The 15,312-nt window shown below is 27.2% G+C and overlaps 1 protein-coding gene across 1 annotated transcript; it reads left to right on the top strand.

Annotated features, from left to right (window-relative positions):
• Positions 1-1,445: 1,445 nt before the first annotated feature.
• On the top strand, positions 1,446-14,598 carry LOC116766937 (alkylglycerol monooxygenase-like). The gene is made up of 10 exons (XM_032657084.2): positions 1,446-1,602; positions 4,871-5,034; positions 7,998-8,125; positions 9,151-9,302; positions 9,405-9,508; positions 10,204-10,366; positions 11,564-11,715; positions 12,471-12,605; positions 12,831-12,944; positions 13,860-14,598. The coding sequence occupies exons 2-10, from the start codon at positions 4,879-4,881 to the stop codon at positions 14,112-14,114; spliced, it is 1,359 nt and encodes a 452-aa protein (XP_032512975.2). The 5' UTR covers positions 1,446-1,602; positions 4,871-4,878; the 3' UTR covers positions 14,115-14,598.
• Positions 14,599-15,312: the final 714 nt, after the last annotated feature.

Here is a 15,312-nt window from a genome sequence, read left to right as displayed (position 1 = left end):
TTATATAAATATACGATTATATATATATACATTTTCGATCTTATCACTAAAACCTTTTTCTAAGCGATTTTATGATATTAAGAAAGGTAAAATAATTGGATTGATTTAAGCGATATCTTTTTTACGATTTGTTTCTTTTATACATGTATATTTAGATAAGCAGACAGAAAATATATTTTCAATACAACAACAACACTGTTGACTGAAAAAAAGATGTGTGTGTGTGTGTGTGTGTAAATTGCAAAGATTTTTTCTAAAATATAATTTTTTTTAAATATTGTATAAATTACAAAATATTACACAATAATCTGATACAATACTATCGTTTTGTTTCAAAGAATTTCTTCACCCGATAATTGTTTAATTGAAATGTCATTGTTAATTTATTTATTATTTGTTTTTAATTCTATTTTAACGATTAAATCTAGTAAACTTCCGTTCAATTAAGAATATATTTCTAGATTAAAAAATAGGTAAATAAAAAAGCGTTATTTAAAAAAAAAATACAATTTTCATTTCATGTGCACAATAATCTGTGGAAGTATTTTTTGAAGGTTCATACACACATACACATAGTACAGAAATGTCATCGAAAAATAAAATAACTAAGAATATTCGAGATGCCATATTTATTTATATTACATTAATATCAAAATATGTAAAGAGGAATTAACTGCTTATGATGCAGTCAGGGTTGAATAAACAAAATGAAGAGAAAATCTTAATATCCATAACTATTCTTAAATAAACATCTCTATTAAATTATCATAAAGTAATTACTATTTTGAATTATTTTAATAGTGCTGATAATATTTTATGTATGGCCAGGACGGCCAGGACATAGTTAAAATTCTTCATAATTAAATAAGAAGTATTTAAATAAAAGATTAATTTTTATAAAAAACAAATTAGACTTAGAAGAAATAATAGTAACATGTTTAAAATATATATATATATATTCGTAAACAATATATATATTGTTTCTATTTCATAATATATAAAAGTAACGGTTTCTATCGTAGTTTCACTTGTTATTGACAATACTTATTATATCTCAAGGTGATAGTTTTTTGCAGCGCCGTTTATATTTAACCGGTTGAATGAATGGTCTGAACGAAACACAGATCGTAATGAGAGTATTGAATACTTTTAAACTAAAAAATAACGAATATTATCATTACAAAATACCTATTCATAAAAATCGAATACGCAAATTCTATATAACTGTTTGAATACTATATTCAAATAAACCTGCATTAGATTTATTCATTACTATTGCGTATCTATTATGTTCTTATTTTTCAGAATCACATTATCATTTTATCAACAAACAAAAAAATCCATAACAGCAAGGGTACATGTCTATTAAAACTATTGGCAGCGACGCTGAGTTAATTTGCTTACCTTATTAATGTCGGCTATTTATACAAATAAAACCTACGGCGAGCTCAGCGTGTCGTGATACTTACAGTCGTACTGACGCGCGCGTGCGACATATTATATACGAATTAAAAAAATTTTTGGACATTATTTAATCAACACATTATTGTTACATGCACTGGACAATGTTTGATTGATTTTTTAGTGAATTTTATCATATAAGTAAGTATATATTTTTTTTTATATATAATCAATTGTGATGATATATATTTTTTATTTGATAATGTTATCAAAACACTTTTAGTATCTTTTAATACAACAGTAATCATACAAGGTATTATTATTTTTAGTCTCATAGGTAGTTAACATTTATATATACTGGTAAGTCTGAAAACATATGTATGAAATATTCTTTAATTATATGTAAAATTCGATGATAATTTAAAATGCTATATTTAACTTTGAAAACATGCATGCATACATAATTTTCTTATGCCATAATAAAACACATATTCTGCACTTCACCATCTTTATCTTGAAAATTTTATTGCTAATATTAAATAAGAAATGAATATTTACTCAAGATACTATTATATATAACTTTTATTTTGTATTTGAACTTTCAATAGAGTATTTAGTCAAACTTTGCTTCGATGGTTGAAACAATATTATGGGTATTTTTATAATATGTTTCATAGCTATACATAACTTAGATAGTGTTACATCTAGTATTTGAATTGGACGTTGTGCATGAACTTTAAACGAAAGCAATCCGACTGTACGTTAAACATGCGGGTGTATCGATTGCATGCGCTCGGTTGAATGACCTTTCAATGTGTTGTTATTGCAGTTGAAGTACACATGTATTTTATACACGTGCTTTAAATAAAAACAAGGAACAAGGAAAGATTTTATTCAATAATTACTAAACATCACAACGTCTCTTAAATTTAAACAACAATTGAATCTACAATTCTTTATTTTTTAACGCCGCACCTTGTCTTTAGATCGTTTTATGAATTCTGTCCAAGAATAACTTAATTTATTATGTTTGACCATGAATTTGTATTTGTTGCAAAACCTTTGAATTGAGAAATACATAAGTTGGTATATGTGTTGTAGCCTGTTTTTGAATAGCTATAATTATGTTCTAGACATATTAAGGTTTCAAGTTATTTGCTGGTTGCTTTAATTAATATTAATTAAATTTTTATTAAAAGACAATTTCGGTGTCACGTTTTTTATATACACGGCTTAATTTTTTTACTTAAAAATTGTGCTTCCTTTTTCATGTAAGTAATATTTTTTAAATGACAATTGGTTTAATATGAGTAAAAAAGAAGTGGCCGATAAAGTAATCCGATTGTATATCAATCTGACATACAAGTGTTTGTAACCTTTGCTTAAGTTTTATTACAAAACAATTCTTTATATAATTTCGCTTTTTGTATCGATTTGCCCATTACCTTCACATTATGAAGAAGTATTCAAAACACACACATGCACACACACACACACATGTATGAAGTTTAATCAAATCAAATGTTAATAACAACTGATAACTCTCACATGTGGCAATCAAAGTCGCCATAATACTTAGATAATGCAAATTGTTACATTGTAATTTTTTTATTAAGATATCGTCTGTAATAACTGATGTGAGATTGAAAAATGAAAATTGTAGTGGAATAAAATACTTATAACCACGATAATTTGAGCATTGAGGAATTGATATATAAGAATAGATCTTGTGTGTTCATGATAAGGTATAAAATTACTTTGACTATTTATATGTCTGCAAATAGTAAAATGTTGTTTGAAAATTTTATCAAATAATGAATAAACATATTGATCCTATTACTCTAGAATCTAGTTTTTCGAGCTCATGTAGACCTGTTCTACTGGATTGAAATGACGAGAATAGAATATCGTAAGAAAAACAGGCTTCAATACAAACTAGCTTTCTACGCCATCCCTCATAGAAATAGCTTGGCTCCTTATAACAGTTGCATTTAATAATAAATTGAATATTTGAAATTGTATGTACATATATAGTCACAATATTTATTTCGCACTGACATATTTTCTTGTTTCTGTTTGCATAGTACAAAACTCGTCGTTATAGAAGAAAAAGTTGCTTTGGAAACATTTATACAATTTATTCAACTTATATGATAGGCCTTGTGGGAGTTTTTGTAAAACAATTACTTCGTATCAATGCGATAACTGGTTTATAAACAGATTATGTTCGTCTATATTTATAAATTGATTATAAGTAACCGATATAAAAATATTTTATTTAAAAACTTCTCGTCAAATAAATGTCACTCATCCATTTATAAGTTTTATTCTGGCTATAATTTTTGTTCATTTATTTTCATTTTATTTTATCAGAATGTTTTAGAATGTGTTTTTCTAACAAAAGTTAATGAACAATTCTATTTTTTAAGATGATTTATGTTCCTTGAATAATTTCAACTTTTAAAAATATATATTTTTTTTAAATTTAAGCTATGTTACGAAATGTTGAATGAGGAACATATTAATTTATATAACGTATGTAAAATGTTGCCTCGATGTACAATTATTAAGGTCAGAATATACGTTTACTTAAAAATACGAAAAAAAAGTTTTTATTTTTTATATAATGTTTGGAAATCATGATTTATCACAAGACTTAATTTCATGTTACGGACCTTTCTAGCAAATTTAATCTTACATTAAGTGTATAGTGTAGTAGTGAAATAAGTATTTAAAAAAAAATTGCTAAATATATAACACGTTTATTTTAAGGTCTTCTGATATAAAAACATCATAAATACTTGTTAAAACTCAGAGATTCATTCTTGTTTAAAAAAAGTTGCTATCATAAAGAGCCAGTATTCTTCGGATTACTTTTAAACTCACTTTAAGTTATTAAGCAGTGCTGCTGGCTTTTGACTTAACTTTTTCCTGTTGAGTTTTTACACTTCTCAATCTCAGTGTAATAAAACTGGAATATTTTAAGGAATCATTTCAATTTGTTACATAAATCTCTTTATCCTGAAGTAAGATAAAAAAAAAAAATAATTATTTATTACAAACAAGACACGAATTGAAAAGTCTTTTGTTCATTCAAATACTTATTAATGTAAAATTTCAACCCCTATTCTAAATATGTTATAAGAATTTTTTATAGTTTATTAATTTTCTCAATATTATATTTTGTAATCAAATTAATTTTAGTAGGTAAGTTAAATAATTAAAAAGATTGTATTTTTAAGATTATATTTAACAGAGTACGGGGCGCACTCATTTCGTCCGACTACAGCGTCTAATGAATTGGTTTTTAAATAGCTTCTTAAGTGAAAGAAATTAAATTAAAATCTCTATCGGTTAATAAACAAAGGAGTAATGTGAAAATTTTTAAAATTTTAAGCAACTTTCACCTTATTTAAAATAATACGTTAAGATACGTTAAGATAAATGACACTGGTATGCATTGTTTCAGGATTCAACATGGCAGATATGAGTCTTGCGAATGCGACATCTGATTACGGATTTTCAGACGTGGTCACCGACCACATGAAAGGTATTGGCAGACTGTTCTACATCCACTCTCCCCAAGAGACGCTATACGAGAAGTCGGAAGATGTGCCTAACTTTTTTAGACAGGTAAGATATTAAATATGAATACTATATTAATATTTTATTAGTAATTATAAATTGTAGCTACCATTTGAGGTAACTTAAAATTAATTCTTTTCGAATTTCCCTGAAGTAGTTTGTTTTGATTTCAGATTGTAAAAAGTTACTAGTACGGTTTGTTTTATTATATTAGGGGCATCTTACAAGCTTTTTTTTATCTTTCAATATGTGAGGACGTTATAAGTAAATAGAATATCAATCAATTTAAGGCCTGTCTTATATTGTTGTTTAGATGTGGTTTTTAAAACTTTTTGACTAAAATAATCAGTCAGTCTTTTATTATAAATGATAAAGTCAATGAGAACGGTTGAATGTATGGATGTTTTAAATAAAAAACTACTAAAGGGATTTTATGAAACTTTCGGAAATGTAGCTTTGAAATCAGAATACCATATAAATTATAATTTCTTCAAAAACGTTGTGTGTAAAATTGTATTTCGTTTGAATCCCGCGCAGCATGTGATTAGTATAGATATATTATATTTATGTCTACAAAATTAACTGTTTTTTTTTTAAAATTTACACCGACGAAGTAGCGGGTATAAACAAGCATGTTTTACAATGTAAAACTAATATTGACAATAGTACATACATTCCTTCAACAATATCAACACATTTATTCATATAATGATAGCAATTTATTCACAGATAAGTTTGTTATCGCTCAGTATTTACAAAAGTTATTCTCATTTGTAACATTTTGCGTAATTAGTCAAAAACAAGTTTAATAAATTCATTGCGCAATGTTAATTTTTTTTTTCAAATCAGGCATATTTAACAAGAGCTGAATCAGCTTCAAATGTCTGTAATGATCTATTAATAAATATTAATATATAAAATTACTTGTGCGGTTAAATGTTTTATTTAATGTTGTAACTGTTAACATTGTTGTAATATAATATGATCACGTTCTTAGCTTCAATTGATAATATAATATATTATATAAGATGCGGCAAATGTAAACATTATGTGACATACTCTTGATATGTTGAGAGTTAATAACCTTATAATATTCCATGTTTATAGAAAAATTTTCAAACACGAGGCTCTCATTTAAGTCACCTGAATGAATAGTACTGAATCAAAATAAATAATGAATGAGCGAAAACTTCATACTATGAATTAAAATGTATTTCTTATTCAACTTTTCATAAATAATTTATAAAATTATAATATACATACAAGCTCAATTACATCGTAAAAAAAGATTCAATAAGAAGTACATCCAAGTGTATAAAGTTTTTTAGTAAACATTTCAATGTTTTCTCATAAAGTACAATTCAAGTAGCAAAGTGAATGTGTCTCGCTGTTGTTGCATTTAAGAACCAGCACAAAAATTATACGGTAGCTATAAAAAGTATAAAAAATATTTTCTTAATATTTTGAATTAATATTAACTTCATTAAGGTCGTCTTACAGGAAGCTTCCCACAATCTTGTTACTTAATGATCGTTACATTTACGATATCAATTTACAAGAATAGGGTTGCCATGAAAAAAAATATTTAAAAAACTTGTAGTGTGCTTCTAAAAATTCTATTTACAATGAGTAAATAAATAATATGTATTGTCTTTACAAAGAAGCAAAGCCTGGAGACTATAATAATCCTCATATATTTTCATTATAAAATATTTTTTTGTGATAGAAAGCCGAAGATGTTTTTATATAACACAAAATCAAAGTTAAATATCATGTACTTGTATGGACTTAAAGAAAGCTCCCAATAAAAATTAGGAACCGTCTATAATTACATAAATTGCACCTCAAGTATGGTAGCAGGCAGAGAACATCACTGAACAGTAAAATTAATATCATTATAATGTAAAAAAACAATCACTTGTCGGATATATTTTAATAAATAATAAAAACAATGCCTTTTTTTGTAAAGAATGTTTTACTTCCGTTAGTGGAGATAAAAGCAATACACCTTCTATAAAATAATATTGAGAAATTTGTAAACAATTTATTAACTATCTCTTTCTTTAAGGACAGACGTTGTTAACATGTTGATAATTAAATTTTTTGTATCATTTAGTCAATGTTAAATAAATTATATATATGTATATATATTATGCTGTACTATGAACGGACGAGATAAATTTTTTAACACTTTTTTTTAGAAACAAGCTGTGTCAGTTAAGAAACAAAAATACTTTACAAATTCTACATATCTCACAACGTTTATAACTTTATTAAAAGTTTTTATTAATATATAACACTATAAAATTAGACGCATTTCCAAGAAATAGTAGACTAGTCTTATTTAGGTAATTTTACGAAAAAAAAATTTTGAAAACTTTTTTCATTACAAAGGTAGAAACAATTAAAGAATTTTATTTTAATATATTTAGATCATATAAGGTGACTTTTATTGAGAAACGACGTGAAGAATTTTCTACTTCATGCTATTTTCATACACATCCCTATGTTGAGTAGACCGCGGTGTCACTGTGACGGTTTCGCCACATTAGGAACCAGATACTTTGTGTAAATTAATATCGTTTTAAATCATTCGTCTTTCAACTTCAAAGCTATTTTGTGATACGTAATTGGTCTATTAATAAACTTTAATTATAAAACAGCTTCTCTATCAACAAACTGATTTTAGATTATAAAAGTATGTCAACATTTATCAGGTTTTACCATCGCACATTATAAACAAATTTATTTTTATCTATTTGAGATTTATCCCATATTACATTTATTGCCAGCGATGATTGTTATATCTTTAATATTTATTATGGCTCCTTTTACATAATTTATTATATATATATATTTCATTAATTTACATAACTTTTATAATAATTGTTTTACCTTCATTATATAAATTATATGTTTAAGAGTTAGTCTTAAAATTATTTCATGTCATAAAATAAAAGTAAAGGAATAAAGAATGTTCTAATTAAAAATGTATTTTTTTATTGTTTCAGTCGTATCCATATTTTTTATTGTTCATGATAATTGAACACATAGTTTTAAGATTAGAAGGCAAGAAGGGCATCAGACTAAACGATGGTATCACAAGTATATCCCATGGAATATTCCTCGAATGTGGCAGGTAAGACATGCAATCAACTATGTACATAACAAAAAACAAATCCTGTGTCCATTTATCACACTTAGCGGTTATATCATTGATATAAAAACACAATGTCACAAGAGGTTACTTAGGCGTTCTTTAAGATATAAAGCTATAATGGTTTATTTGTAAAAGTCAACCAGCAAATAAAAGGGATACGATTATCAAACTGAATAAAAATTTTTTTTTTTAATACAACAATTATCCTTATTATTACTTTCTTCATAAAAACAATGACTATACGAGCTTAAACACATTTCTTATACATTAAATTCAATAATAGCCTTAAGCTAATTCCATTTTATGGTCTTGAGATGAATCTCGTTTGATGCGGAGTTTTTAAATAAAAAAAACTCCTATATCTAAATAGATATAGGTACTTAGTGGGCAGTACTAAAGATGAAACATTGATGGATGTTGCTTTGAATACTAAATGTTTTGCTATATGAGTCCAAGGGTCGGTTTTGCTGGGTATCATAGACACAACATAAGTTCACCAACTATCGTTATTTGTGAAAATGTATACTTATAATGAAAAAAAGGACAGATGACCTTTAAATAAAGTCAAAACAATTCCGACTGAGGAAGTTTTCTCAACAACAATATTCGAATAATTAAAACAAATTTCGTAAAAGTTTTCTTCGAGTTTGGGAAATTAACTTTTAAATTGATCTAACCGAAATATTGAAAATGATTTTTATTAAAGACATATATTCAATATCATTGCGGTTCATGAATATAAAATTTAAATTTAAATATGAATTTCATTAGGGCTCGTTATTAAAAAATTCTAAGTACGTGATTTAATAACTAGCAAAGAGGATCAAGTAATAAGTGAAAGCCCTCTCATTAATTTTAATAAAATACAGTTATCAGTATGCATATATATTTAAAAATATGCATAATTTTAATTCTATCAGCAGGATAAAACGAACCCACTATCAAAACTAATCGAAATAAACAAATTGACAGCAAGTATTATAATAATGTACCAATATTTTTAGACTGATATGGCGCGGTGGGGAATCGTACTTGTACACCTGGATTTACACTAACTACAGACTGGTAGACCTGCCTTGGGATAATACGCTTACTTGGTATGCTGCAGCATTAGGTGTTGACTTCTGTTACTACTGGATGCATAGAGCTTGTCACGGTATGATTCATGACGATATATATAAAATTAAGTTAGTAGACATTTGACAAAATTTCTTTAAGATTTTTTTAGATTAATTGTTAAACGAAATTTTATATTCAGAGATTCATATTCTGTGGGCCCAACATCAAGTGCATCACACTTCTGAAGACTTTAATATGGGGGTCGGCATCAGACAATCTGTAATACAAGGCTGGGGTGGCTTCGTAAGTATAAATATGTTTTATATGTGATGTGAAAACATCATAAAAAATCGCCTTACAAAAACAAAATTAAATTTTCAATCCTTGGTAACCTTTTAAATTTATACATTTTTTATTTATGATGTAATACTTTAAAGTTTTTAAAAGCGTATTTTACCAAAAAGTTGATAACATAACGCGATAGATTACAATAAAGCCATAAGGAATAAACAAAGAGATCTTAATGTATAGTGTGATCTGAGTTCTGCATATGCTTTGCATTGACACAATTCTGTAAAAGTTGATGTTAATTTTTATATTTCTTCCTGATCTATAAAGATTCTCTGTTGATGTGTTGTAAGTCTGATACCACTTTGATGATGAGAGATTCAATTAAATTAAGACGTTATTATTAAACACATGATAATAATTTGATGTCCCGAAAAAATTAAAAATCTTTATATTTTGATAAAGATGCATGTCTGCCTTAACAAACTATTTATTGTATTGTAACTTTTTCTAAACAGTCCCTTTAAAGAATACGCTTTATATTTACATGCACATCTATACAAACAATACTATATATTTTAAGAAGAGTCTCCTAAACTCACATTTACTATTTTTTCTTATTTCAATGCTATACATTAAATAACTCAGAATTTTAATTCCAATGTTTTTTAAAGCCTGAAAAATTACTGATAAATATTATTTCTTGTCAGATCTTCTACCTACCGCTCGCTATGGTAATACCACCAGCGCAATTCGTTATGCATCACCAGTTCAGCTACTTATACATGTTCTGGATACACACTGAGGCAATCAAGAGCCTGGGACCATTGGAATACATCCTCAATACTCCCAGCCATCACAGAGTACACCATGGTGCGTAAACTATTTCTTTTTAACTCTCACGGACATCGGTAGCTCATGGTAGTTTTTGAATGCAATTTATTAAACAGAAAGTATTATTTTAACAAAAGCCTTTACTGTGCATTGCATTTGCCTTTGCAGTCATTTACTTTTTATCTGGCTCTAGTCAGCCGTCGGTGGAAACAGTGGCTTGGTAGTAAAATAACGTAATGAAAATAATGTAATGAAAAGTCAGCAATCAACTAAAAGTAATTATTTATATTGTAGAAGCTCCCACACGAGTTGAGATAAACTTATTTGATTGAATAAATATAGAACGTTATGAAAAACATTTCAAACTGGTAATTATTATAAAGCAAGAAACAATTATCTGATATTATTCAAGTTAAATTCGGCTTTTACTTTAAAGTTTTAAAATTAAACCGTTTTACTTTACAGTTAACACGTTTTTGTATATTTTATACTTGTATTTACGTTGTATTTGATATTTGCGTTTCACCGCCTGTGATGCACGAATCCATATCTTAACTGTAGAATAGAAATGTAATAATTGACATTCAGTGTGATGCTTCACGGATTTACGTAATATAATATTTGTTTGTCAAAAAAATAGTGTGTGTAACGTTCATTTTAAATAACTTAATTCATTTCTCATACATTTCTTATAAAAAAAGCTTCGTACAATTCTTCTCAATATAAACTTTGACTAAAAAAGGATTCTCTTAAAAAAGGATATAAAAATTGCCACTTCAGGTATTATAATGATGACGATGAAACTATATATTTCGTTAGAAATCCTGTGGAAAAATAATTACAATAATATAAACGTATCCTAATCGTTAAAATGTCATATTATAGAAAATTTTCATTTTGTCATTTCAACTTAAATCTGTAGTCTATCTGAGCAGCATAATGGGTGTTTCACATTGCCTGTTAAGATAACTCTCTGAATATTATTAATAATTCTGTGTAACTTAGAAATTAATATTTTTACTGCTTAACGATTAATTAAACATAATTTTTTTTTCCTATAAAAACAAGTTCTAAATCTCACAACATGCAAAGAGTTTTCGAACGTTTTTCTCTACACCTTTTCGTACATGTGTTCTTAACAAAAATACAGATCTAAAATTCGGCGATGGTTTCTATTTAATATAATGTTTAAATACCGATCAATTTTTTTAGCTTAAGGCCATATTTATCCCACAGGCAGCAACAAATATTGCTTAGACGTGAACTACGGCGGTGTGCTCATTATATGGGATCGACTATTCGGCACGTTCAGGCCTGAGACTGACAAAATAGAAATTGTATATGGCCTTATATACAACCAGCCGTCCTTCAACCCTCTTTACTTACAGGTACACTATTTTTCTTTAATAGAATGTAAGGTTAAGGCTACGCTAGAACTCACAAGAATATTCGTGATTATGCAATAAATATGTGAATGTTTAATATTCAAATTAAAATTTAAATTAGATTGCTTAGCAAGTTCATAAAATGTAAATGATTTTACTACTATATTTTAAATATCAGCCCATAAGAGCTCTAGAAGAGAGCGGCATTCTGAAACTGGCGTATTTATAAAAAATAATTTATTTATTGCTTTATCATTTATATGTCATTTGAACGTCGTTGTAATAAAATTGAAGGGATGTTATGAACTATAAATAATATGACAAAACAATAACTATATGCATGTTGTAATTTAATTAATTCACGAGAGTGAACATCACAAAGTTAGTAAACAAAGTTTTGTTGAAATACCTAAACCGCACTTCATTGTTTCATTGTTAGTGACCACAAAAGGAAAAACTTTTTGTCTAATAGTTCTTTAAATGTTCATAATTGTTTAACAGTTTAATAATGAAGTAAAAACACGAGTTTATTTATTGTCTTTAAAAATGGCTATTGTTGGCAAGTTATTAGAATAATACGAAGTTATACAAGCGATGTAAGTTTTATATCTCACGTTATTACTTTATAATGAGGCATATTATTAAAGTAAATTTATTCTGTGCATTTTGTCTCCTAAAAATTTATATCTTTTATATTATTGTCAGAGTAAAACGAATAATTTTGGTAGTTGTTAATGTAAAAATATATATATTTTCAGGTATTTTACAATGGTTACGTGTTAGAGAAAATCCGCCGGCTTCAAACTTTGGAGCATAAAATCAAGGCTGTTGTTTGGGGACCAAGCTGGGAACCGGGGACAGCTAGACTAGGAGACGAAGATGATAAACTGGATGTGAGTATGAATACAATCATATAGTTACAACTAACATATTGAAACGTAAATATTTTTTCTACACATAACGCAGTTCCGTTATTATATTATAAACTGGTCATATCTCTACTTTAGATTAAATCTTTATATTTATGTAGTTAAGTAATTAAGGGTGAACTTATATATTTGAATTGAAAATTTTAATAGTGTGCTTAAGAGTTAATAGTTGCCTTAATATCCTTCCAGATTGAAAATCGGGAAAAATACGACGTATTTCTACCATCGTGGTGCAACATCTACATTGTCTTACACTACTCGCTTGTTCTCTACGGGTTCTTCGAGCTAGCCTCTCGCTATATGGTGAGTTAGCTAACTTAATAATATGAATGCACACCAAGTGCTGGAAGAATTATGTTATTTGTATATAATTTCTCTCATAAATTGAATTGTTCGTACAATTATTAAACCAATTTTCTCTTCCGTCGCATAATAGCTCGTAGCGTTTTTCAAAGCGAAATGAGTGTCTTGATATAATTGTGTCAGTAAAAAATACCTTCCATTAAATTATTCCTTCATTAAAAATTTTTTCAACAAAAAATGACAACTGAAATATTAATACCTTCCTTTTTTGAACGCTTTAACGAAATGAATTTCTTTGAATCCATTAAAGTTTTTTTTTTATTAAAATGTAATAAATAAATTAATTTTTTGCCATTAATACACCATTACTCTTTTAATATTTCTTAAGTATTTAATTTAATTATATTATCATAGTAACAATTTAAATTATATTAATGCTTATAATATTGATCTTTGTAAATACACCTCGTGTGATTATAGAGGATAGTGAAATAAGAATAGTTTTATGGGAATAGTTAATTTGTTATGAAGCTTAGCAGGTTACAATAAAAGTTTTTCTTCAAAAGTATGAATATAAATCCTTTTTTACAATATTACCACTGTTATAAAAGAAAAGGTTTGAGTGGATAGGTGTCTGTAATATTGTTGCACGGTTAAATAAATTAAGGGTTCCCATGTAATATAAGTAATTATAAGAAATATATTATAAAAATAAATATTAATTATAGATTGTTCTAACAATTACCATGATTGTGGTATTAACATATTAAACCTTATTGTCTGGAGAATTATGCTGTATCCGTTCACTTAGTTCTTTGTCAACCAATACACGTCAACTTCTTTACATACTCCTTTCGGATATAATTATGTACATATTATATAACTTTGAATTAAACAATATTTGATTGTTCTCAGGGAATGACCCCAATATCGGTCGTAATTTTCGTGTTCTACGTCGTGGCGTCATTGAGTATTATCGGCATGATATTCGACAACTCAAAATACGCTCCGTTCCTTGAAGTCCTTCGTTGCTCGATGCTCGCATTCCTCACAAGAAGCCTCGGCACCAGTCCAACTATGACCGGACTTCAAGTGTTCTACGTTATATCCGCCATGTTTTGGTGTTTGCATACGTTAAAACTTTTAGAAATAAAGAAAAAAGTAGCCTAGTCTATTGATTCAACCAAAAGAATTGCTTGCAATTTTTTTGAATTTTTATATGGATTACAAATAATTATAATTTTAATTTGATATTTTTACAAAATGCTAAAATATATTTCGTAAAATAAAATTGAGATGATGTTGCAATGTATGTAGTTGAAGAACCAATTTAATTCATAATTTTATTAATTTTTTTAATTGAAATCTTATAATAATGCCTCATTGATGCCTTTGAGTGAGGAAACTGTATTCATAATTGTGCCTTTTGATGCCAGTAATATAGCTAGCTCATTTAGTAGTAATATCTTGTGCCAAATATTATTATATAATGAAAAGTTTGCTAAATGTTTTTTAAGCTTAAAAATTTTGTATTTTTTTTTAATGTAGATAGAATAGGAAAAGTAATAAGAATAATAGTTAATGGTACCTTTATAAGTTTTTAAAAATGGCTAGTCTATAGTTGATTGTTGTTTTATAATGTTTTTTTTTTTTTTTGTAAAATAAAAGCACTACGATAAATACAGAACACTTTTTATTGTTACATATACACTGCTGGCTAGATATTCAACCCCAGCAGCATATAATATGTTTCAGAGGCAGACTGAGTTTCAATTCTATAACTGTAAATTTATATATACGTTATATATATATAACGTCCATAAACTTTGTACGCTGCAGTAATCTAATATCCGCCTTTGTTATCACGAGGTATAGGCGAATGTTCGATACTCAACACTAGTTAATTCTTTTATTTTATGTCACATTTAGTGTCCACACAATGAGGAATCTTTATAGATTGACAAATAATATGCACGTGTTAAGATCATGTTAGTATATGTAATGTTTTTTTTAATAATATTAGGTATTTTTAATACATTATATATATTTGTACATTTCATCATATAAACCTTGACTGTTTCAAAAATTCACGTGAACAAATTAATGCAATTCTTTCAAAAAGGGATACAAATCTTTCGATTCATTTATTTAAAATATGATAATGCCTTACCGAAGACGGTTTATTTCCTAACTTTAGGAAAAAACAGCAAAGTTCAACACTTGTCGACAATTTCCTGGAGCATCCCAGAAAATTCATAATTATAAATGGTGACATTTGTGTCACTGGATATGTCATTGTCAATGTCATTTGCCACCATGACAACAAAATAAACAAAAAAAAAGAAAAGAAAAAATTCTGGTTTGGTTG

The sequence above is a fragment of the Danaus plexippus genome, chromosome 10, assembly GCF_018135715.1.
Source record: "Danaus plexippus chromosome 10, MEX_DaPlex, whole genome shotgun sequence".
NCBI classification, from domain to species: Eukaryota; Metazoa; Arthropoda; class Insecta; order Lepidoptera; family Nymphalidae; genus Danaus; species Danaus plexippus.
Note: the sequence above shows the minus strand (reverse complement) of the source record. Positions and strands in the feature narration are given on the sequence as shown.